The sequence below is a fragment of the Rhodotorula graminis genome (genome assembly GCF_001329695.1).
Source record: "Rhodotorula graminis WP1 unplaced genomic scaffold RHOBAscaffold_8, whole genome shotgun sequence".
In the NCBI taxonomy this organism is placed as follows: Eukaryota; Fungi; Basidiomycota; class Microbotryomycetes; order Sporidiobolales; family Sporidiobolaceae; genus Rhodotorula; species Rhodotorula graminis.
The window spans coordinates 75,075-94,373 of NW_017264935.1; the positions used below are offsets into that span (position 1 = coordinate 75,075).

The 19,299-nt window shown below is 67.9% G+C and overlaps 7 protein-coding genes across 7 annotated transcripts; 3 read left to right on the top strand and 4 right to left on the bottom strand.

Moving 5' to 3' along the window:
• Positions 1–16: 16 nt before the first annotated feature.
• Positions 17–1,606, bottom strand: RHOBADRAFT_44642 (uncharacterized protein; the record flags this gene model as incomplete). The annotated part of the gene is made up of 4 exons (XM_018414458.1): positions 17–173; positions 248–539; positions 1,085–1,240; positions 1,315–1,606. The coding sequence occupies 4 exons, from the start codon at positions 1,604–1,606 to the stop codon at positions 17–19; spliced, it is 897 nt and encodes a 298-aa protein (XP_018270206.1).
• Positions 1,607–1,744: 138 nt separating this feature from the next.
• Positions 1,745–4,814, bottom strand: RHOBADRAFT_54014 (uncharacterized protein; the record flags this gene model as incomplete). Its single annotated transcript, XM_018417111.1, has 10 exons — positions 1,745–1,908; positions 1,981–2,062; positions 2,156–2,493; positions 2,564–2,833; positions 2,906–3,155; positions 3,281–3,977; positions 4,059–4,197; positions 4,273–4,366; positions 4,441–4,605; positions 4,770–4,814. 10 exons carry the CDS (start codon positions 4,812–4,814, stop codon positions 1,874–1,876), a joined length of 2,115 nt encoding a protein of 704 aa, XP_018270207.1. The 3' UTR covers positions 1,745–1,873.
• A 575-nt stretch (positions 4,815–5,389) lies between these two features.
• On the bottom strand, positions 5,390–6,085 carry RHOBADRAFT_54015 (uncharacterized protein; the record flags this gene model as incomplete). The annotated part of the gene is made up of 3 exons (XM_018417112.1): positions 5,984–6,085; positions 5,735–5,871; positions 5,390–5,646 (listed from the first exon to the last, which is right to left on the bottom strand). The coding sequence occupies exons 1-3, from the start codon at positions 6,019–6,021 to the stop codon at positions 5,390–5,392; spliced, it is 432 nt and encodes a 143-aa protein (XP_018270208.1). The 5' UTR covers positions 6,022–6,085.
• Positions 6,086–6,228: 143 nt separating this feature from the next.
• RHOBADRAFT_44645 (uncharacterized protein) lies at positions 6,229–7,007 on the top strand (the record flags this gene model as incomplete). The annotated part of the gene is made up of 3 exons (XM_018414459.1): positions 6,229–6,267; positions 6,406–6,465; positions 6,651–7,007. 3 exons carry the CDS (start codon positions 6,229–6,231, stop codon positions 7,005–7,007), a joined length of 456 nt encoding a protein of 151 aa, XP_018270209.1.
• Positions 7,008–7,804: 797 nt separating this feature from the next.
• On the top strand, positions 7,805–8,561 carry RHOBADRAFT_37115 (uncharacterized protein; the record flags this gene model as incomplete). Its single annotated transcript, XM_018413408.1, has 3 exons — positions 7,805–7,966; positions 8,104–8,175; positions 8,284–8,561. The coding sequence occupies 3 exons, from the start codon at positions 7,805–7,807 to the stop codon at positions 8,524–8,526; spliced, it is 477 nt and encodes a 158-aa protein (XP_018270210.1). The 3' UTR covers positions 8,527–8,561.
• A 937-nt stretch (positions 8,562–9,498) lies between these two features.
• RHOBADRAFT_27614 (uncharacterized protein) lies at positions 9,499–11,349 on the top strand (the record flags this gene model as incomplete). Its single annotated transcript, XM_018412796.1, has 5 exons — positions 9,499–10,088; positions 10,179–10,323; positions 10,403–10,633; positions 10,699–10,771; positions 10,844–11,349. Coding segments are annotated over exons 1-5 (1,494 nt in total), but the record flags the coding sequence as incomplete, so codon positions are not given.
• A 177-nt stretch (positions 11,350–11,526) lies between these two features.
• Positions 11,527–19,006, bottom strand: RHOBADRAFT_54018 (uncharacterized protein). The gene is made up of 13 exons (XM_018417113.1): positions 18,779–19,006; positions 15,231–18,709; positions 14,994–15,158; positions 14,661–14,909; positions 14,318–14,546; positions 14,190–14,256; positions 13,438–14,099; positions 12,918–13,402; positions 12,431–12,850; positions 12,254–12,340; positions 12,045–12,174; positions 11,877–11,972; positions 11,527–11,803 (listed from the first exon to the last, which is right to left on the bottom strand). The coding sequence occupies exons 1-13, from the start codon at positions 18,982–18,984 to the stop codon at positions 11,698–11,700; spliced, it is 6,381 nt and encodes a 2,126-aa protein (XP_018270212.1). The 5' UTR covers positions 18,985–19,006; the 3' UTR covers positions 11,527–11,697.
• Positions 19,007–19,299: the final 293 nt, after the last annotated feature.

Here is a 19,299-nt window from a genome sequence, read left to right on the forward strand (position 1 = left end):
GTGGGTGGGAGGATCGTCAGAGAGGAACAGAGAGGGAGAGAGGAGGCGAGAGGGACGACTCGCCCTTGAACGAGTAGCTCATGTAGCAGCCGGCGCCGGTCGCCGTGTGCGCCGAGAGCGAGTCGGTGAGGTCCTCGACGACCCACTCGTCGCCCTTGTTTGGACAGGCGTACCTGTGTCGCCGGGCAAAAGTCAGTTGTCGCTCGGCGCTGGTGGGAGGGAAGAGGGAGCGAGAGAGAGGACGGACGTGATGCCGCCGTCGCTGTGCACGACGACCGTGTCCTCCTCGTCCTTGTACGGCTGCATGCCCGTCGTGCTCGTCGCCCACGGAGCAGCAGCCGTCAGGGTCGCCTCGACGCTCTTGAGCGCGCTCTCGAGCGACGACGTGAACGACTGCTGCTCCTGGTACGCTTGGGCCCCTCGCATTCCTGCGCCCATCTGCGCCGGGATCGTCTGCACCTCGTCGGCCGTGCTGCTCGACGTGAGCGTCGGCATGTTCTCGAGCGACGTCGCTGGAGCGTCCTCGGCGACGTCTGGCGCTGCGCAGGCGAAAGGCAGCCATGCGAGGCAGAGCAGCGCGAGCGGCAGCACAGTCCGCGTGCGTCGCCGCTTCATGGTGTGGGCGCAGAAGGAGGGAAGCAGAGAGGACGACTCGAGCCGGCAGAGCTCGGCAAGCGCAAGAGCACGCCCGTGCGCGGACGAGGAGTGAGCGCGGAGTGTCCGCGCACTTGAGAAGGCCGAATCGCCGAGCGTCTCTCGTCTTTCGCTCACGCTCCTCTCGATCAGTCTCGCCTTTCCTGTCGCCTTTGACCACTGCGAAAGCTTGAGAGGGAACGAGAGGAAGAGCCGAAGCGTCCAGGCAAAGTTACAGCTTGACATCCTCGTCGCCGTCGCTCGAATCGCTTGTCAAGTCGCGGCGGTCGCTCCTGGCCCGCCCACGAGTTGCTGCAGGACGCGAGTGGGCATCGTCAGTACTCGTCGACGGAGCTGGAACGGCCACACGGCTGGAGGAATGGGAGAGACGACGACGCACGGATTAATCCTCGCCGCTCGCCCCTCGTACCGCCGCGGCTGGCGCGCTCACCCGCCCTCGTCCCGCCATCGCCCAGGCCGACATCGCTCAGCTCCTCCTCGTCGGTGACCTCCATGAGACGGCGCATCTGCCCCGCCTGGCGGAGAAAGAAGGCGGCGAAACAGGAGATGACGAGTACGACGACGAAAACGGTCGAGAAGGCGGCGCCTGTGCGGGCACGAATGGGTCAGGTTCCGCTCTCGACCTCGCCACCAGAGAGACAGAGAAGACGAGAGACGCACCGAGCTGGACGAAGCTGAGGCCGTCGTACGAGTCGGTCGCGATCGAGGCGAGGTTGCTCGCGTCGGGAGCTGCGACCGAGCCCTTGGCCGCAGTGGGCGACGCCTCGCTCGTGGCAGGCGCAAGGTAGATCACCTCGAGAATGGTGACCGTCGTGAACTGGACACTGGGGGCAGTTGTCGAGGAGGAAGTAGAGGCGATGGCGAAGCGAGACGAGACGGGCTTGACGACGGCGAGAATTGAGCTGACGAGGGCCGGGTCCACCTCTGGCGCAGCGAGAGACGACAAGGGCATTCACAGCGAGAGATGCGAGAGAGGGAGAGGGAGAAGAGCCACGAGCGGGCCCAGGACCGAGCCGGAAAGTCCGTGGCCTCGGACAGCAGCCAGAGCGGCTCGAGCGCTCACACTCTCTCGACGACGACGACGACGACGAGCATAGACAAGGGTGCGCAATGTTACAGGTGCCGCCGCGGCAAGTACTGCACCGCAGCGTTCGAGAGGAAGGAAGACAAAAGAGAGGCTCTACCAAGTCGTGAGGAGGAACGAGGCGGCGTGCGACGCTCAGCCCTTGACAACGTTGGCGTTGCCGTCGACGTCTGCGACACGAGGGAGAAGGTGTCAGGCTCGGACTCGGACCACAAAGGAGGGACAGGGAGAGGAGGACGCACGCCAGTCGAGCTTGTCGGCCCACTTGCCCGGCAGGATCTCCGAGATCTCTTGCACATCCTTGTCGCCGCGACCAGAGAGAGTCTGCGTAAGGTGGACGAGGGTCAGTTAGGGAGGGAGGTAGAGAGGGAGAGAGGGAGAGAGAGAGAGAGGGAGGGAGCGAGAGTCAGGACGCACCATGACGATGTTGGCCTCTTTGGGGAGCGTCTTGGCGAGCTTCATCGTGGCCCACACGGCGTGGCTCGTCTCGAGCGCCGGGATGATGCCCTCCATCTGGGTGCACGCGCGGAACCCGCGCAGCGCCTCCTCGTCGGTCGCAGACGTGTACTCGCCGCGCTTGGTCTCGTGCAGCCACGCGTGCTCGGGGCCGACGCCCGGGTAGTCGAGCCCGGCCGAGATCGAGTGCGTGCCCATGATCTGGCCGACGGCCGACTGCAGGATGTAGGTGCGCACGCCGTGGAAGACGCCCTTGGTGCCGCGCGAGATGGTCGCCGAGTGATGCTCCGTGTCGACGCCTGCAGAGAGAGCGACGAGGGTCAGGAACGAGGGACTTTGGAAAGAGAGAGTGAGAGACAGGGGACGCACCCTCGCCCGCCGCCTCGACGCCGACGATGCGCACCGACTTGTCGTTGATGAACGGGTGGAAGGTGCCGATCGCGTTGCTGCCGCCGCCGACGCACGCGATGACGGCGTCGGGAAGCTTGCCCGTGAGGCCGTACAGCTGCGTCTTGATCTCGGTGCCGATCACGCTCTGAAAGTCGCGCACGATGGTCGGGAACGGCGCAGGGCCGATGGCGGACCCGACAAGGTAGTGCGTGTTGGTGAGGTTGGTGACCCAGTCGCGCATGGCCTCGTCTGCAGCAAAGGGGGAGAAGCTGGGTCAGGCGCTGCTCGCGAGAGGAGATGAGGGGCTCGAGCACGACGCACTGATGGCGTCCTTGAGCGTCTTGGTGCCGCTCGCGACGGCGACGACCTTGGCGCCGAGCATGCGCATGCGGAACACGTTGAGCGCCTGGCGGCGCACGTCCTCCTCGCCCATGTAGACGATGCACTCGAGGCCGAACTTGGCGCAGACGGTCGCCGTCGCGACGCCGTGCTGGCCGGCGCCCGTCTCGGCAATGATGCGGGTCTTGCCGATGCGGCGAGCGAGGAGGATCTGGCCAATCGCGTTGTTGATCTGGCGGGACGGAGGAAGGAGAAGGCGAGAGGGCAAGAGAAAGGAGGAGGTGACGAGGACGAGGGAAGAGAGAGAGTCAGTGACGGCGCTCGAGGGCAAAGAGAGAGAGAGAAAGGAGGACGCACCTTGTGAGAGCCCGTGTGGTTGAGGTCCTCGCGCTTGAACCAGATGCGCGCGCCGCCGCAGTGCTCGGTCATGCGCTTGGCCTCGTACAGCTGGCTCGGGCGGTTCATGTAGCCGAACTCGGCCTCCCACTCCTTCCAGAACTCGGGGTCGGCCCGTGCGTCGGCGTACGCCGTCGTCAACTCCTCGAGCGCGTCGTACAGCGCCTCGGGCACGTACGCGCCGCCAAAGTCGCCGAACCGGGCCGCCTTGCCGACCTTTTCCTGCACGTTCTCGACCTCCTTGACCTTGTCGGCGTCGCTCACGACCCGCTTGGGGAGCGGCGCCGACCGCGCCCGGTTGCCCGACACGCGCTGGCAGTACGCCTCGACGGCACTCGCGGCCGCGGCCGGGCCGAGCGTGACCGAGTCCTTGATGACCTGGACGAGCTGCGACCCGATGACGACGCCGTCGGCGACGCGCCCGACCTCCTCAAAGTGCTCCTGCGTCGCGACGCCGAACCCGACCGCGAGCGGGATCTCGTGCGGGAGGAGCGACCGGATCTGGTCGAGCATGCCCGACAGCGACGACGACACCTTGTCCGACGCGCCCGTCGTGCCCATCTTGCTCACGACGTAGATGAACGAGTCGGCGATCGACGCGAGGAACTTGATGCGCTCGGTCGAGGTCGAGGGCGCGATCAGGGGAACGTACGACACCCTGCAGGCGTTCGAGGGTCAGTGCGCGGTTCTGTATCTCTCTCGAACCCGACCGACAGGGAGAGAAAGAGGAGGGACGCACTCCTCGCGCGTGCAGATCTTGCGGAACTCGACGGCCTCCTCGGGCGGCAGGTCGACGATGATGAAGCCGTTGGCGCCGGCCTCCTTGGCGTCGCGCACCGCGCGCTCCTCGCCGTGTGCCAAGAGCGGGTTGAAGTAGCCTGCGCAGGGGTGGGAGAGGAAAGATTCAGGGACTGTGAGAGCGACGAGGAGAAGGAGGACGAGGGAGGACGGACCCATGAGGATGACCGGCGTCTTGAGGCCCTGCGAGCGCGCCTCCTTGACAAACTCGAGGCACTTGTTGTAGTCGACGCCCTGGGCGAGCGCAACCTGCGAGGTGGTACAGGGGCACACGATCAGCGAGTGCCCTATCGAGCGAGAGGGAGGGGGAGAGGAGGACGGACGTTGTTGCACTCCTGGATGGCCTTGCCGTCGGCGAGCGGGTCGGTAAAGGGGACGCCGAGCTCGATGATGTCGGAGCCGCCACGCTCCATGGCGAGCATGAGCGGGACGGTGGCATCGACCGAGGGGAAGCCCGCCGTCAAAAAGGTGACGAACGCGGGCGAGTTCTGCGAGTGGTGCGGCGGGTTGGCGGGGCGAGGCCAGGGGACGGTACGGCGGCAGGCGAGGGTCGAGTCGAGCGGGGAGCGGGCGAGGATGGGGAAGAGGAGGAGGACGATGATGACGGTGAGCGACGGCGCAGAGGACGAGGGGGAAGTGAGAAGGGGCGCACCTGCTCCTCCTTGGCGGCGAAAGTCTCGCGGAGGTGCTTGGACATGGTGGCAAGTAGAGAAGTAGAGTGAGGAGAGAGGGAAGAGGGAGCGCAGCTGTCGGCTCGTCTCGCCGCCGCCGCCGCCGCGATCTCTGTCGACCCTCGGTCCGGCCGCGCCCTCGCTAAGTCCGCCTGACTGAGTAAATCCTCGACACCGCCTGCTCTCGCTCTTCAGAGTCGACTCTCGCTCTAAACTCTGTATCGCGACGGAAAGAGAGACTCGGAAAGAGGCGAGAGACGCTGTTGCACAAGCTCGTACAAGAGGGAGAGGCTCGAGGACAACCAGCTGGGGACAACCGTGACGAGTACAACAGGCGCAAGGATGACGGAGGTCTAGTCGTGTGAAGGCGGGCGCAGGAAAGGGCTGTCGGCGCGATGGTGGACGGGAGAGGGAGAAGGGAAGGGGAAGGAGGGGAGGAGGTCCGGGTCCGACGTTGCCGCCGACGAGCGCTTCTGCTGAGGTCGTTCGTCGACAGTCGTCGTCGAGTGTGAGTCGCACGACAGGCGGGCCGGGAAGAGCGCCGCCACGCCGGCGCGAATCCGGGAGCACAGGACCTCGACGAGGACGAGGACGGCGCCGTTCACGCCTCCATGGTCGCCTCTGGCGCGCCCGCCTTGACGCGCTCGGCCTCGTCCTTGAGCTCCTGCTCCTTCTTGCGGCCGTACTCGCCCTTGTCGACGCCGAGGCCGACGGCGCGGCGGCTCTCCTCGATCGTGTAGGGCTCCTCGGCGAGCTTCTTGAGGCGGCGCTTGTGGGGCTTGCCGCGGAGGTGGGTCTCGAGCGAGACGGCGTCGGCAAAGTAGCGGCAGCACGCGACGCACGTGTGCTGGGCGAGGCCTGCGACGCGCGAGGTGGGGGAGGGCGGGGGGGGAAGGTCAGTCTCGAGGGAGGAGGGAGCGGTCGAGGGAGAGCGAAGGGGGCGCACCTGGGATGTCCTCGAGGTCCTTCTTGGCGAGGTCCTCCTTGAACTTAGATGCGCCCTGGTCCTTCATGTCGGCGTGGATCTGGTCCATGTCGCGCTTGTACCGGCGCATCTTGATGTCGGTGGCCTGGTTCTTCTTGCTGTGGGTCGTGGAAGGGTTGGTCAGTTGTGTGAGCATGCTCAGGCGGACACAGAGCGTGCTCCTGAGTGGAGGGGGAGGGGAGCACCGCCCACGAGGGAGAGCGAGCTCACGGGTTGGACGGGGTGCGGCTGCGCCTGTTGCGACCCATGATGGCGGTTGGGTGTGGGTGTGAGGTGGTGGGAGAAAGGAGCGAGCTAGGTGCACACGAAGGGCGTGGCAGCGGTGAGGAGAGCAACGAGCTGTTGGCTCGAATCGTCGCAGCTCGGCGGGGACGAGCGCGCCGTCGCCTCTCCTCTCTTCTCCTCCAGCTCACCGCCCCTGCTCTAAGCAACCGCAAGCTCCGTCCTAGACGATCATGGCCCCCAAGGTTCAGAAGCCCGCTGCCGACGCCGCCGTCCGTCAACCCTTCCCTCCTCTCCTCCCCTCGTCGCCGTTTTCGCTCACCCTCTCCCTCCTCCCTCCCTCCCTCGTCCTCACCAAACCACCACCGACTCGCCTGCATGCCCTACCCACTCGCACCTCACCGCCACAGGTCACCTCGCTCGGCCCCAACGTCAAGGAGGGCGAGCTCGTGTTCGGCGTTGCCCGCATCGTGCGTCCACCTCTCTCTCCTCTGTCGAGTCGGCACCTGTGCGAGGCTGCGCACTCGTCGAGAGCACTCGCACGGCGCTCTGCGCCCAAGTCGAGCGAGCCGAGGCGGCCATCCAGGCGCACCCTCGAGCAAGCCCGCGTTGCACCAGGAGGAACCTCTCGCTCACGCTCCCGACCCGCCCACAGTTCGCCTCGTTCAACGACACGTTCGTCCACGTCACCGACCTTTCGGGCCGCGAGACGATCGCCCGTGTCACCGGTGGCATGAAGGTCAAGGCCGACCGTGACGAGTCGTCGCCGTACGCGGCCATGCTCGCCGCCCAGGACGTCGCGACCCGCTGCAAGGAGATCGGCATCACGGCCCTCCACATCAAGATCCGCGCCACGGGCGGTGTCGGCACCAAGACCCCGGGCCCCGGCGCCCAGTCGGCCCTCCGTGCCCTCGCCCGCGCCGGCATGCGCATCGGCCGCATCGAGGACGTGACCCCGGTCCCGACCGACTCGACCCGCCGCAAGGGTGGTCGCCGCGGTCGTCGCCTCTAAGCGCGTCGCCCGGTCGCCGCAACGAGCTCCGTCCTCGTCGGCGCGCGCACGCCCCTCTCCCCTCTCCCGCCTTCCCCCCTCCTTTCCCTCCCTCGACCTGCTCTCCCTCCTTCCTCGACTCGTCACCAGCTCTCGCCTCCTCGTCTCGACTCTCTTTCCTCCCTCTTCGTCCTTCCCCTTGTCCTCCACCTCGCGACCCACCGCGTCGCCGTTGCCGGCCTCCCTGCGTGCTCATTCCCTTCTCCTTGTCGACGAGCGACGAGGCCGGGCCGGCTTTCCCTTGCGGCGCTGCGGCGAGTTCCTTGGTGCGGGACGCGTTGGACGAGGTCGGTTGGACGGCGGGTCGGGACGTCGAGGAGGCGCGAGTGAGTCGGCGGCGGGCGGGGGTTTTGTCGGTCGAGACGAGGTTGGAGGACGGGCGCCGTGGGGTCCGAGGCTGCGTCGTCGGCAGGGTTGGGATCGTGTCGGTCTGGGTTGCGGGTTGGAGGTTGCGCGGGTTGGTCTTCCTTTCTCACGAGGGCCGAGGAGGGCGTCGAGTTGGTTCTGCAACGCGGCGTTGTTCTCTCCCTCGATCTCGGTGCATCGGCTCTCTGTCTGCGAGCCGTGTGAGAGAACTCGTCGCGTGTGTCTGCAGCTGCTAAACGGCGAGAGACGCCGTCAACCCCCGCCTTCCCCGCGCGCGGTCGACGGCATCATCAGTTGGACGAGCTCCTTGGCCACTCTACACCTCCCGCTCTCGCTGCGCCCCTCGTTCACTCGCCCACCAGCACTTGGCCACCCACCCGCACCGCCTCAGCATGCCCGCCTTTGCCGCCACGCGGCCCGTCAACCCACCCGGCTCGTCGCCCTCGCTCACGGCCGACCAGCTGTGGGCCGGCCTCGGGATCAAGGCGCGCAACCCGCAGCAGTTTGTGCCGGCCATCACGGCGTGCAGGGTGGTCGAGGAGACCGAGGACAAGGTGCGCCCGCTCGCTCCCCTCTCTCTCTTTCTCGAGCGTCGGGTCTCGCGGTGGGGCGCCGAGGTGGAGCAGGCGAGGGCGCGGCGGGCGCACGCGCACGGCCGCTAGAACTGACGACTCTTTCTCGACGGACGCAGGTCACGCGGATAGTGCGCTTCAACGACGGGCCCGAAATCAAGGAAGAGGTCCACTTCTTCCCGCCGACGATTGTGCGTCCCTTTCCTCCTTCCCCTTCTGCAGCCCGAGCCTCTGTTCCTCTCGACGACGACTTGTCTCCCCCAATCTACAGCGCTGAACCCGCCTCGCCTCACCCGCAGGCCTACTTCGAAATGTCGCCCCCCTCGCCCGCTCCCCCGATCCGCATCACCAACCTCGTGTCGTACGGCCCGCCGCCGTCGCACGACCTCCTCCTCACCTTCTCGTTCGCCCCGAAGCTGCCGCACCTCGCCGACGACGAGGCGCGCAAGCTCAGTCCCGAGGAGCTCAATGACAAGGTGGGCGAGGGCGTCGAGAAGGCGATCGAGGTCATCAGGGACATGGCGAGGGAGGGCAAGCTGTAGAGGCACTCTGGCGCACGCACGATGTTGTCTGTGGCAGCCGGACGAGGGCGCGAGAGGCCGAGAGCGAGCAAGCTTGCGCTACCGCCGAGCGCGTGCGCGCTCAGTCCTCGCCTGAGAGCGCGCTTGTGGCCACTCGTCGACCTGGAGCGACAACCCGTACCCTCAGAGCAGCGAACCTCTCCCGTGACGCTCTCAGTGCAGCGCAGAGAAGTACAGAGAGAGACTGCGAGATGCCCAAATCAAAGCGAGGGAGAACAGGGCGGCTGCAGCCCACGCCTGCCCGGTCGGCGAGCGCAAGCGCTGTCCCGGCGTGGAGCTCTGACGTCAAGAGACGTCTGAGAGTGCCCGGGAGCGACCGTAGAGCCAGCATAGCCTCGCGCAAGCCAGCAGTCGGCGCGAACAGAGAGGCGAGAGCCCGTGGCGGACGCCCGAGGCGCCTCGCCTGCGCGCCGGCTTGACCAAGCCTCGAAGGCTGGCCGCACAGGTTCGGCGAGGAGGGATCTGCCAAGCTGAGCGCGCGAGCGAGGGTGAGCTCCTCCAAGCGAGGACGGCTGAGAGGAGAAGACCGTCACGAGGCCTGCGGGCGGCGCGAGGCAGTGCGGCGGGTGACCAGGCGTAGCGGCGTAGCACGCCGGCTCGCTGCAGGAGCGGTTCTGAGCCAGTTGAGGGCGAGCGATTGAGGAGAGAGCGGCGAGAGCCGAGAGACGAGCCAGCTCGCTCAACCGCCTCGACCACAGCTCTTGTCGACTAGAGCAGCTTGCGTGCACCTCAGCTGCACCCACCAGAACCGCCACAGCCTGTACCCTCAGCCACCCGCACCCCTCAACGCCGGCCACCTCTTGATCTCGTTCTTCATCAGTCCGACCACGCTTCCCTCGCAATCGGTGAGCCCCCTGTTCACTGAGAGCTCTGGGTGCCACATCAGGCTCACCTGTACCCCCACACAGACCCGCCATGGCTGACGCCCAAGAGCGCACCGCCCTCGTCGTCGGAGCCGGCCTCGTCGGCACCCTTGCCGCCGCCATGCTCGCCTCGCGTGGCTGGACCGTCACCCTCCTCGAGGGCCGCTCCGACCCGCGCCTCGGTACCCACGCCGAGCGCGCCCGCTCCATCAACCTCGCCCTCTCGCCGCGCGGCATCGAGGCCCTGCGCAGCGTCAGCGACGAGCTCGTCGACCGCGTCCTCGAAGACGGCATCGAGATGCGCGGCCGCATGCTCCACAAGATCGCAAAGGGCAAGGGCAAAAGTCGCGTCGACAAGGAGGCGCAGGACTATGGCCGCTACGAGGAGGAGGGCGAGTGCATCCGCTCCATCTCGCGCACGGCGCTCGGCATCCACCTCCTCGACCACGTCGACGGCCTCGCCAAGTCGGGCCGCGGCAGCGTCACGACCCGGTTCGACACCCGCCTGAGCGGCATGGACCTGCGCGTCGACCAGGGCGTCGACGTCGTCCTCGAGCACAAGGGCGCCGAGCCCGAGAAGCGCCACTTTGACTTTGTCCTCGGCGGCGACGGCGCCTACAGCCGCGTGCGGCAGGAGATGATGCGTGGCTCTCGTATCCGGTGCGTCCCTCGTTATCTGCCTCCCTCCTTCTGCTCCTCTCGATCCTCGTCACTGACCCCTTTCCCCTCGTCGCACTTCTCCTCGTGCAGGTTCGACTATCACCAATACTACGCGCGCCACTCGTACCTCGAGCTCTCGATCCCGGCGGGTCCAGACGAGACGTTCCTCCTCGAGCCCAACTACCTGCACATCTGGCCTCGCGGCGAGTTCATGCTCATCGCCCTCGCCAACCAGGTGCGCCTCGCGCTCTCTCTCCTCGTCTCTTTCCTCACAGCGTGCAGTGAACTGACGTAGACATGCCACCTGCGCGCAGGACAAGTCGTTCACCCTGACCCTGTTCGCCCACGACTCGACCTTCTCGACCATCGACGCCGAGCTCGCGCGGCGGGCCGACAAGGGCGCCGACACCGACAAGGACGGCGCCGAGCACCCGGTCATCGAGCTCTTCCGGCGCGAGTTTCCCGACGCGCTCGAGCTCATGGGCGACGAGGCGCTCGTGCGGTACTGGCGCGAGAATCCCAAGGACGGGCTCATCACGGTCGAGGTGCGCCCGCCTCTCTCTTCCTCTTCGACAAGAGGAGTTTGCTCACTCCCTCTCGATGCTTGCAGGCGTCGCCGTACCACTTCCAGGACAAGGTGCTCATCATCGGCGACGCGGCCCACGCCATGGTCCCCTTTTACGGTCCGTCCCTCGCGATCTTCGTCGTGCTCTCGCCAACTTTACTGACTCTTTGCGCGTTTCTCTCACACGCAGGGCAGGGCATGAACTGCGGCTTCGAGGACGTGCGGGTCCTGTCGTCGATCCTCGACGAGTTTGGCGCGTCGCCCTCGCCGCTCGTTCCCTCGACCCTCCCTTACTCGTCCATCATGCCGGCGCTCCCCTGCGTCCCGGCCACCGACCCGTCGCGTCCCGACGCCAAGCCCAAGCCCGAGCACACGCCGCTCGGCATCGCCCTGTCGACCTACACGCTGTACCGCGCGCCGTCCCTCTCGGCGATCCAGCAGCTCGCGCAGCAAAACTACACCGAGATGGCGTCGAGCGTCCTGTCGCCCCTGTACCTCTTGCGCCAGTCGATCGACTCGCTCCTGAGCCGCGTGTGCGCGCTCCCCGTCTTTGCCCCGCGAGACCGCGACCGCTCGGACCCGACAAAGGACCGCGGCGGGCGGTGGGAGAGCCTGTACCGCATGACGACGTTCCGCCCGGGCGTCGCGTACGACGAGGTCATTCGCCGCAGGGAGTGGCAGAGTCGCGTCCTCGACCTCGCGGCAAAGGCGGTCGGCGGCGTCGTCGTCGGCGGTGCGGCACTCGCGGTCGGGCTCAAGCTGTCGAGCAGGTACCGGCTCGTGCGCGTTGACTAGATCCAGCCGTAGATTCTGTACACGGCGCTTCTCCTCTCGGTAAAGCTCTCATCGATGGCGCGACCGAGGCGAGAGAAAGAGGAAGGGAGAGGAAGGAGAGGGACTTTGCATCGTCGAACAAGCGGTACAAGAAGGGGAGGCGAGGAAAAGCGCGAGGGGTTCTACACAGATGAGAGTCGACGAGGGGACGCACAGTACTCAAAGGAGGGCAAGCGAGAGACGAGAAAGGGGGAGAGAGAGGGAGGGGGACTAGCTGAGGTGGAACCCGTCGGCGCCCTCGCGCACGGCCATGAGGATGCGCTCGCGCACGACGGCGCGCGAGGAGTAGTTCGGGAGCTTGACGTAATTGACGCACCTGGTGGGCGAAAGAGGCGAGCGTCAGTACGGGCGACGAGGCAAAGAGAGAAAGAGGGAGAGAGAGGACGCACGTCATGACCGAGGGCAGCGCTGCGTCGCCGCCGTCCTTGCGCACGATCGTGAGCGGCGGGCTGAGTGCCCCAAAGCCACCGATCGGGAGGCGAGGCCTGCAGAGAGACGAGCAAAGTGAGCGCGCAGTCGGCAAGAGAAGGCGAACGAGGGAAACGACGACGACGCACGAGCCCGTGATGAACGAGAGGAACTCGCGCCGCTCCTCTGCCGAGAAGTCGGCCATGATCGACAGGAAGTCGCGCACAGGTCGGCTGTCCATCGTGAAGCCGTGGTCGGCCTTGGCCGAGTTGGTGAGCGCTGCGAAAAGGCGAAAGAACGACGGTGAGCGACATTCGCTCGGGTCGGCGACAGACGGAAAGAGAGAGAGAGGACGCACTCTCGACGGTCCAGTCCTCCTCGACGGCTGCCGTCATCATGACGAGCTCGGCAGGCGTGAACGTCTGCAGGTCGCGAACGGGGAAGACTGCGCGTGGGGGTTGCGCCTCGACGAGGTCAGTTGACGAGGCTCAGGCTTGACCAACGACGGCTCGAGGGAGAGAAAGAGAGGACGCACCGGTCGAGAAACCCCGCTGGAACTCGGCGACCTGGGCCTCGATACCGCGCTTGAGCGTCCACTCGATGACGAGGTCGATGTACTCGGCGAGGTTGTCGAGCGTGACCGGGATCTCGGCGCCGCCCTCCTTGAGCTCGATGTTGCGGCCGGGGAGCGTGAAGTCGAGAACGAGGTCGGCGACGGTCGCGCCTCGGACCTGGACGGCGTCGAGCTTGCTGCGACGGTCGTCCTCGGACGCCGCCTCGTCGGCCTCGATCTCGTCCTTGGCGGCGACGTACTCCTGGAGGTGCGACAGCGACGAGCCGAGCTCGGGGTCGACGGCCGTCACGCTTGCGATCGAGAGCGGGACGTCCTGCTCGAGAACGAGGCGCATGAGCGTGCGGCTGAAGTTGACGTCGATGATGCGCGTGTCCATCATGGCTGCAGGGGGGGTTGGACAAAAGTCAGGTCACGTACGAGAGTGAGAGAGAAAGGGCAGGGGACGCACCCTTGGCGACAAACTGGCCGAGGATGCGGAAGACCCTGAGGACCTTCTTGCCGGCGTCGGTCGTCGAGTCGGCGAGCGGCATCGGGAACAGGCCGGTGCGGGTGTGCACGTAGTCCGACTTGTCGGCGTGGTCGCCCTCGCGCCACAGGCCGAGCGTCTTGCGGGCAAACTCCTTGGAGACGAGGGCGTAGAACTCGAGCGTCGGGCCGAGGCCGCTGCCGACCTCGTCGAAGAACTCGACCTCGAGGCTCGCACGCGACGAGCCGTACAGCTCAAAGACCTTGTAAGCCGACTCGAGGATGCGGTCGCGCGAGATGCGGACCTTCTGGCGCGGCAGGCGACCGAGGAACCCGAGGTTCTCGTCGCGGCGGCTCGTGTCGGACCTCGTCTGGCCGACCCACTTCTGCATGAGGCGGGCGTAGCCGAACGAGGTCGACTGGAGGAACGTGTACCGCGTGTCGAACGGGAACAGGAAACGGGAACGACTGCGCGAGGTCGACGGCCCCAGTCGGGGAGGCACGCGCTCGCGACGATCATGGGCTCCTCGAGCTGGCGGTTGAGCTTGGCCGTGAGCTTGCTGTTCACGAACGCCGAGTCGGCGAGCCCGGCCGGCTGCACGGCGCCGCCGGCGACGTCGCCAAAGTCGGCGCTGACCGTGCGCAGGACGTGCAGGAGCTGGAGGATCTTGGCCTGCTGCGAGCCCGTCGGGATCGACTGGGGCATGTTGGAGAAGATCGAGCCCTCGCGGCGACGGCGGTCGCCGAGCGCGTTGGCGTCGTCCTCGTCGGGCCTCGCCGCGCCGTCGACCTTGCGGTACTTGACGTCGTACACGTTGTACCACATCTGGCGGCGCAGAGCGGCCGGCTGCTGGCTCTCGTAGCGGTGGACGGCGCCGTACACGGTCGTGTCGAGGTCGACGTCGTGGCCGCCGAGCGAGAACTCGAGGTGGAAGTCGGTCGGCTCGGCCTTGAGCGCCGCCGCGTACGAGGCGCGCTTCTGCGGGGTCGGCGCCGGTGACGGCCGGGACGAGGACGATGCGGCCTCGGCAGGCTTGGCCGGCTGCGGCGTCGCGACCCGGGTGCCGTCGGGCGTCTTGGCGACGACCTTCTCGCCCGAGACCTCGAGGCTGACGGGCTTGTCCTCGCGAGGCTGTTGCGGGGCCTCGAGAGCGCCAGCAAAGAGCTGCGAGGGTGCGGCAAAAGAGAGTGAGCCAGGCTTGGACGCGAGGAAGGAGGCTGGGGAGAGGGCGTGAGGAGAGAAAAGTGGACGCACGTCCTCGTTCTCGCGGCGAAGCGCCTCCTCGTCGTCCTCGCACGGGTCCTCGTCCATGAGCTCGTTGCTGCAGGTACAGGCGGGTCAGAACGAGCGCGAGGGGCGAGGCAAGCGAAAGGTGGACGCACTCGGCGTCGGGCTTCTCGGCAGCCTTGCTCGTCGACGGTGCTGGCGCCTCGTCCTCCTCGTCCAAGTCGATGCCCTTGCCGCTCAACCTCGAGCTGCGCCTGCGCTTAGGCGACGCCGGCTTGGCCTTGGGCGCCGACGCGGTGGCGGCCGACGACGACGATGATGCGCCCGACGCCGAGGTGGAAGCGCCGGCGAGGGCGGCGGCAAGCGCCGAGGCGTCGCCGAGATCTGTTTGTCGGGGAGGAGGAGACGAAGAGAGCATCGCCCCGTCAGTATCCTCGTCGCCCTCGTCCGTCGCGCCGGCGGCCGCGGCAAAGGCAGCGAGCAGGCTCGAGAGCGTACCGGCGCCGCCGCCGCCGCCGCCACCTGCTCCTCCTCCTGCCGCCGAGCCCGACGCCGCCTGCGCCGCCTGCGCCGCCTGCGCCGCGAGGATGCGCGGCCGAAGGTACGAGTTGAACGACTCGAACGTGGCGATGGCGTGGATCGAGACGACGATGTTGGTGCACGAGCGCGGGATGTCGGGGTCCTCGGCGATGAGGCGAAGCTTGAGCTGTCGACCGAGCATGGACGTCCCGCTGCGGCGCGACTCGACTGCGAGAGAGGGAGAGGAAGAGGAGAAAAGGAGGGTCAGAGCGTGCGCGGGGAGGAATCGTCGACGGCGAGGAGGGGACGCACCCTCGTTGGCGTTCTGGGCGGCGACGACGACCTCGAACTCTTCGAGGCGGCTCAGGCTCTCCTGGAGGCGCTTGACGAGGGCCGCGAACGCGGGCGTCGCGCTGCCGCCGGCGAGCTGCGGCATGAACGCTCGGGCGATGAGCTCCTGGCGCTTGGTCGGCGTGACTGCGTGAGCGGGACAGTACGTGTCAGTGAGAATGTGCGCGTCGAGGACGAGGCAGGGAGAGGTAGACGAACGAGAACCCGAACCCGGCTCGGTCGCGAACTTGAGGAGGCCCTCGACGAGGCCGCTCTCGACCATCTCGAAGCTGCTGAGCGGGTTCTTCTCGTCGGCAAACAGGCCGGCGATCTCGTCGAGCGCCTCCTTGGCCTCGCGCTCCATCGCGTCGCCGCCGCTCGAGCCCGAGCCCGACGCGGCGACCTTCTCGAGGTGCTGAACGAGCGCCTTGATGCGCTCGAGGACGCTCTGGGCGCGCAGGGCAGGCTCCGAGTCGGGCGCACCGTACGAGGCGCGCAGGTGACGGGCGCGCAGCGTAACAGCGTCCTTGGCCTGCGCCTCGACCGGCGTCAAGGCCGGCGCGACGACGGCGGCGGCGGCGGCGACAGGGGCCGACTGGAGGACGCGCGACAGGTTGGACGCGGGACCGGGAGCGGCGGCAGGCTCGTCACCGCGAGGGGTGCGGGCCGGCGACGAGCGCTTCGACTTGTTCGAGGTGGCGGCGGCGCTGCCGAGCTCCTCGTTAGCGAGGCGGTCGATCTCGTGCATGACGCCCTCGCGGCGGAACGTGTACTGGTACGCGTCGGGCATCTTGACGAGGAGGAGCTCGACGAGCTGGAGCGCGTTGGTGATGAGGGCCGGCTGGTGCTCGCGGCTCGACAGGATGGCCGAGATGAAGGCGGCGAACGGGACCGTGTTGAGGACCTCGGTGAGCGGCTGCGGCTCGCTGAAGTGGACCATCTTGAGCAGGCCGAGGACCGCCTTGGAGCGGACCTGGGGCGAGACGGACGCGGCCGAGACGTCGACGAGCGTCGGCAGGAGGAGGGCGACGAGCCGCTGGAAGACGAGCTTGCGGGCCGCAGGCGCGTCGACGGCGACGAGCTCGAGGCGCTTGGCGGCGAGGGCGTCCTTGTTCGGGTCGCGCGAGCGCTTGGACCGCGACGAGGTCGACGACGCCGTGCGCGCGATGGCGGGCGCTCGCAGCGCGGCGACGGCGGGAACGGGCTCGTCGACCGCCTCCATCTTGACGTCGCCGGCGAGGTCTGCCGAGGCCGACGGCGCTGCTGCTGCTGCGGCCGCGGCGGCCGAAGACGAGGACCCGGACGCCGAAGCTTCAGCGGCGAGGTCGGGCGTCTCCTGCTCGCGCTTGACGGCGACGGCGGCGACGGGTGCCGCCGAGTCATCCTTCCTCGCCTTGCCGGCGCGCGACGACGAGCGCGACTCCTTGCCCGGCGTGAACGCGCGCGAGTCGAACACGCCGTCCTTGGGCAGGGCCGGGAGGAGCTCGGCGGCGCACGACAGGGCCTCGGCGATCTGCTCCTTGGGCCGCTGGACGAGGTTCTGCATGACGAGCATGTCGTCCTTGGCCGTCGTCTCGCGCGAGAGGACCTGCCGGCCGGCGTCGTCGCTCGTCCACTCGGGCGGGGCGACGCCCGTCAGGAGGTGGTACAGCGTATGGGCGATGTCGAGCTCGACGAGGCTGATGGCGACGGCGGGGCTCGCGCGGGCGGCGGTCGTGAGCATCTTGAGGCTCTGGGTGTAGGTCGAGACGCCGACCGTCGTCGAGTCCGGGTTGAGGAGGGCGCGGACGGCCTTGAGGAGGTCGGCCGTCAGGAGCTGCTCGAGCTTGTCCGGGTAGTGGCGGTACGAGTCGACGATGCGGACGACGGCGAGGCACCCTTGCTCGACGACGCGCTGGTCCGAGTAGCCGAGGACGTTCTTGAAGATGGGCATGACCTCGACGACGCGGTCGAACGAGTCGAGCGACAGGGACCGGCAGCAGTTGGCCGCCGCCGTGACGGCCGTGCGCTGGACGTGGAACGAGAAAAAGTCGAGGAACGTGAGGAGGGCCGACAGGCCGCCCTCGCGGACGATGGCGTGCGGCACCTCCTCGCTGATCTTCTCGAGCGTGCTCATCGTCTGCTCGGCGAGGTCGATGTACTGGATGTCCTTGAGCTTGTCGCACAGGACCGGGACCGCGCCGGCGTACACGACCGAGTGCGCCGAGCCCGGGAGGGCCTCCATGAGGTTGGCGAGGCACCGGCACGCGAGGAGCATCATCTGCTCGTCGTTGTCGTCCGACCCGCCGCCGCCGCCGCCGCCTGCGCCGACCTCGGCCGGGTCGAGCCCGAACGCGATCGCCTCCTCGACCGTCATGGCGCCGTCGCCGCCGCCACCGCCGCCGCCGACGCCCTTGCCCATGCCGTTCGAGTCGCCGCGCACGATGGCGACGAGCTCCTTCGAGAAGGCCTCGATCTGGAAGTAGCCGGCGAGCGTGTCCTCGGTCGAGATGGACAGGAGCTCGGCGAGTTCTTGTAGCGCGAGGAGCTTGGCCGTGCCGTCGCCGTCGGTCGCCTTGAGCGACGCGAGGAGTCCCTTGAGGCGCGTCGACATGCCCGACAGCATGCCCTGCAGGGCGCGGAACGCCGACAGGGCGCCGCCGCCTGCGCCGGCACCGCCTGCGGCTCCGTCGCCCGAACGACCTGCCGCGCCGGCGAGGGCGCCGAACAGGGCCTCGGCTTCCGCCTCGGCGTCGGCCTCCTCGTCGGCGAGGGCCTGGGACGACGCGAGCGGGTCGCCGTCGGCGTTGGACGTGCGCGGCGCGTCGACGGTGTCCTCCTCGTCGCTGTACTCGCCGCGCTCCTCGCCGTGGAGGCCGAGCGACGTCTCGTACTCCTCGATCTCCTCGTCGTCATCGTCGTCAAACTCGTCGCCCTCGTCGTCCTCATCGGACACGCTGTCCTCGTCCTCCTCGTCCGAGTGCGCATCGCCCTCCTCGTCCTCGCTGTCGACGACGGCGGCGCGCGGCTCGTCTGCGACTGTCGACGCCGCCGCTACGCTCGACTCGGTGGCGACGGCGGCGACGGGCTCTGCGACTGGCGCGGCATCGGCTGCGGCGGCCGTCGCGCTCGACTTGCGCTTCGACTGGGCCGAGGTGCCGCGCTTCTTGACGGGCGCGTCGTCCATCTCGACGTCACCCGTCTCGTCATCGTCGCTGTAGTCGTCGGCGAGGTGGGCGTCGAGCGAGAGGTCGTCGTCGTCGTCCATGGCGCGGGCTTTCGCCTTGGCGGCGCGAGTGGCGCGAGTACCCTTGCGGGGCATGTCGGATGAGGGCTTGTGGAGGGTGGCGGCCTTGGACGACGACGAGGATGCGGCGGCGGACGAGCGGGTCTTCTTCTTGTGCTGGCTCGCGGCGGCTGTCGAGGTCGAGGCGGGAGTCGCGGCGGTGCGGCGAGAGGAGCGGGTGCGGAGGGTACGGAGGCTGTCGGTCGAGGGAGCGTTGGTCGAGGGGGTGTCGATGGCGACGTGCGACAGCTTGCGGCGCTTGGGCGCAGCGGACGAGGACGAGTCGGCGGGTGGGGGAGGGCCGTCGGCGGCGGCGGTCGAGGGCGAGACGGCGCGGCGCTTGCCTGCGGCTTTGGCGGAGAGGCTGGCGGCCGAGGTAGTCGCGCTGCTGCTGCTGGCGGCCGAAGCGGTGGCGGTCGACGTGCGGCGAGACCTGTAGCCGGGTGACGAGGAGTCATCAGTTGCCGAGTCTCGGAGAGGGGAGAGGGTGGCCACGACGAACCTCCTCGGGGCGGGCTGGGGCTGCTGCTCGGGCTCGGGTTGCTGAGCTGGTGGCTCGTCGGCGGGATCTTGAAAGGCGACGCTCTTGCGCTTGCGCGTACGAGAGGCGGCGGGAGGGTGGTCGGGGTCCGAGGCGGAGGGAGCGGGAGGAGGAGCGGCGGCGGTGGGAGGCTGGGGCTGCTTGTTGCGGGTGGAGCGAGTGGGCATCAGGCAGACTGCATCGAGCGCGCCCCTGCTTCGGTCGTCTCGCGAGGAGGAGGTGAGAGCGAAGCCAAGAGCGCTCTCGAACAAGCGACCCGGCGCGGGCGGGGGCCGCTCGCCCTCGCACTCGCTCTGTGGGCGTACCCCGAGCGTACAATAGCCTGCAACAATACTCTGGACCGGCTCCACGAGCGCGCTAGCCCTGTCGAGCGAGTTGTCCTCTCCTCCTCCTCCTCGTCGATTCTCGCTCGACCTCGCTCATCTCGCCCGCTCGCTCGCGATCTCTTTTTCTTTTTCCTTCTGACGAGAGCAACTTGAGCG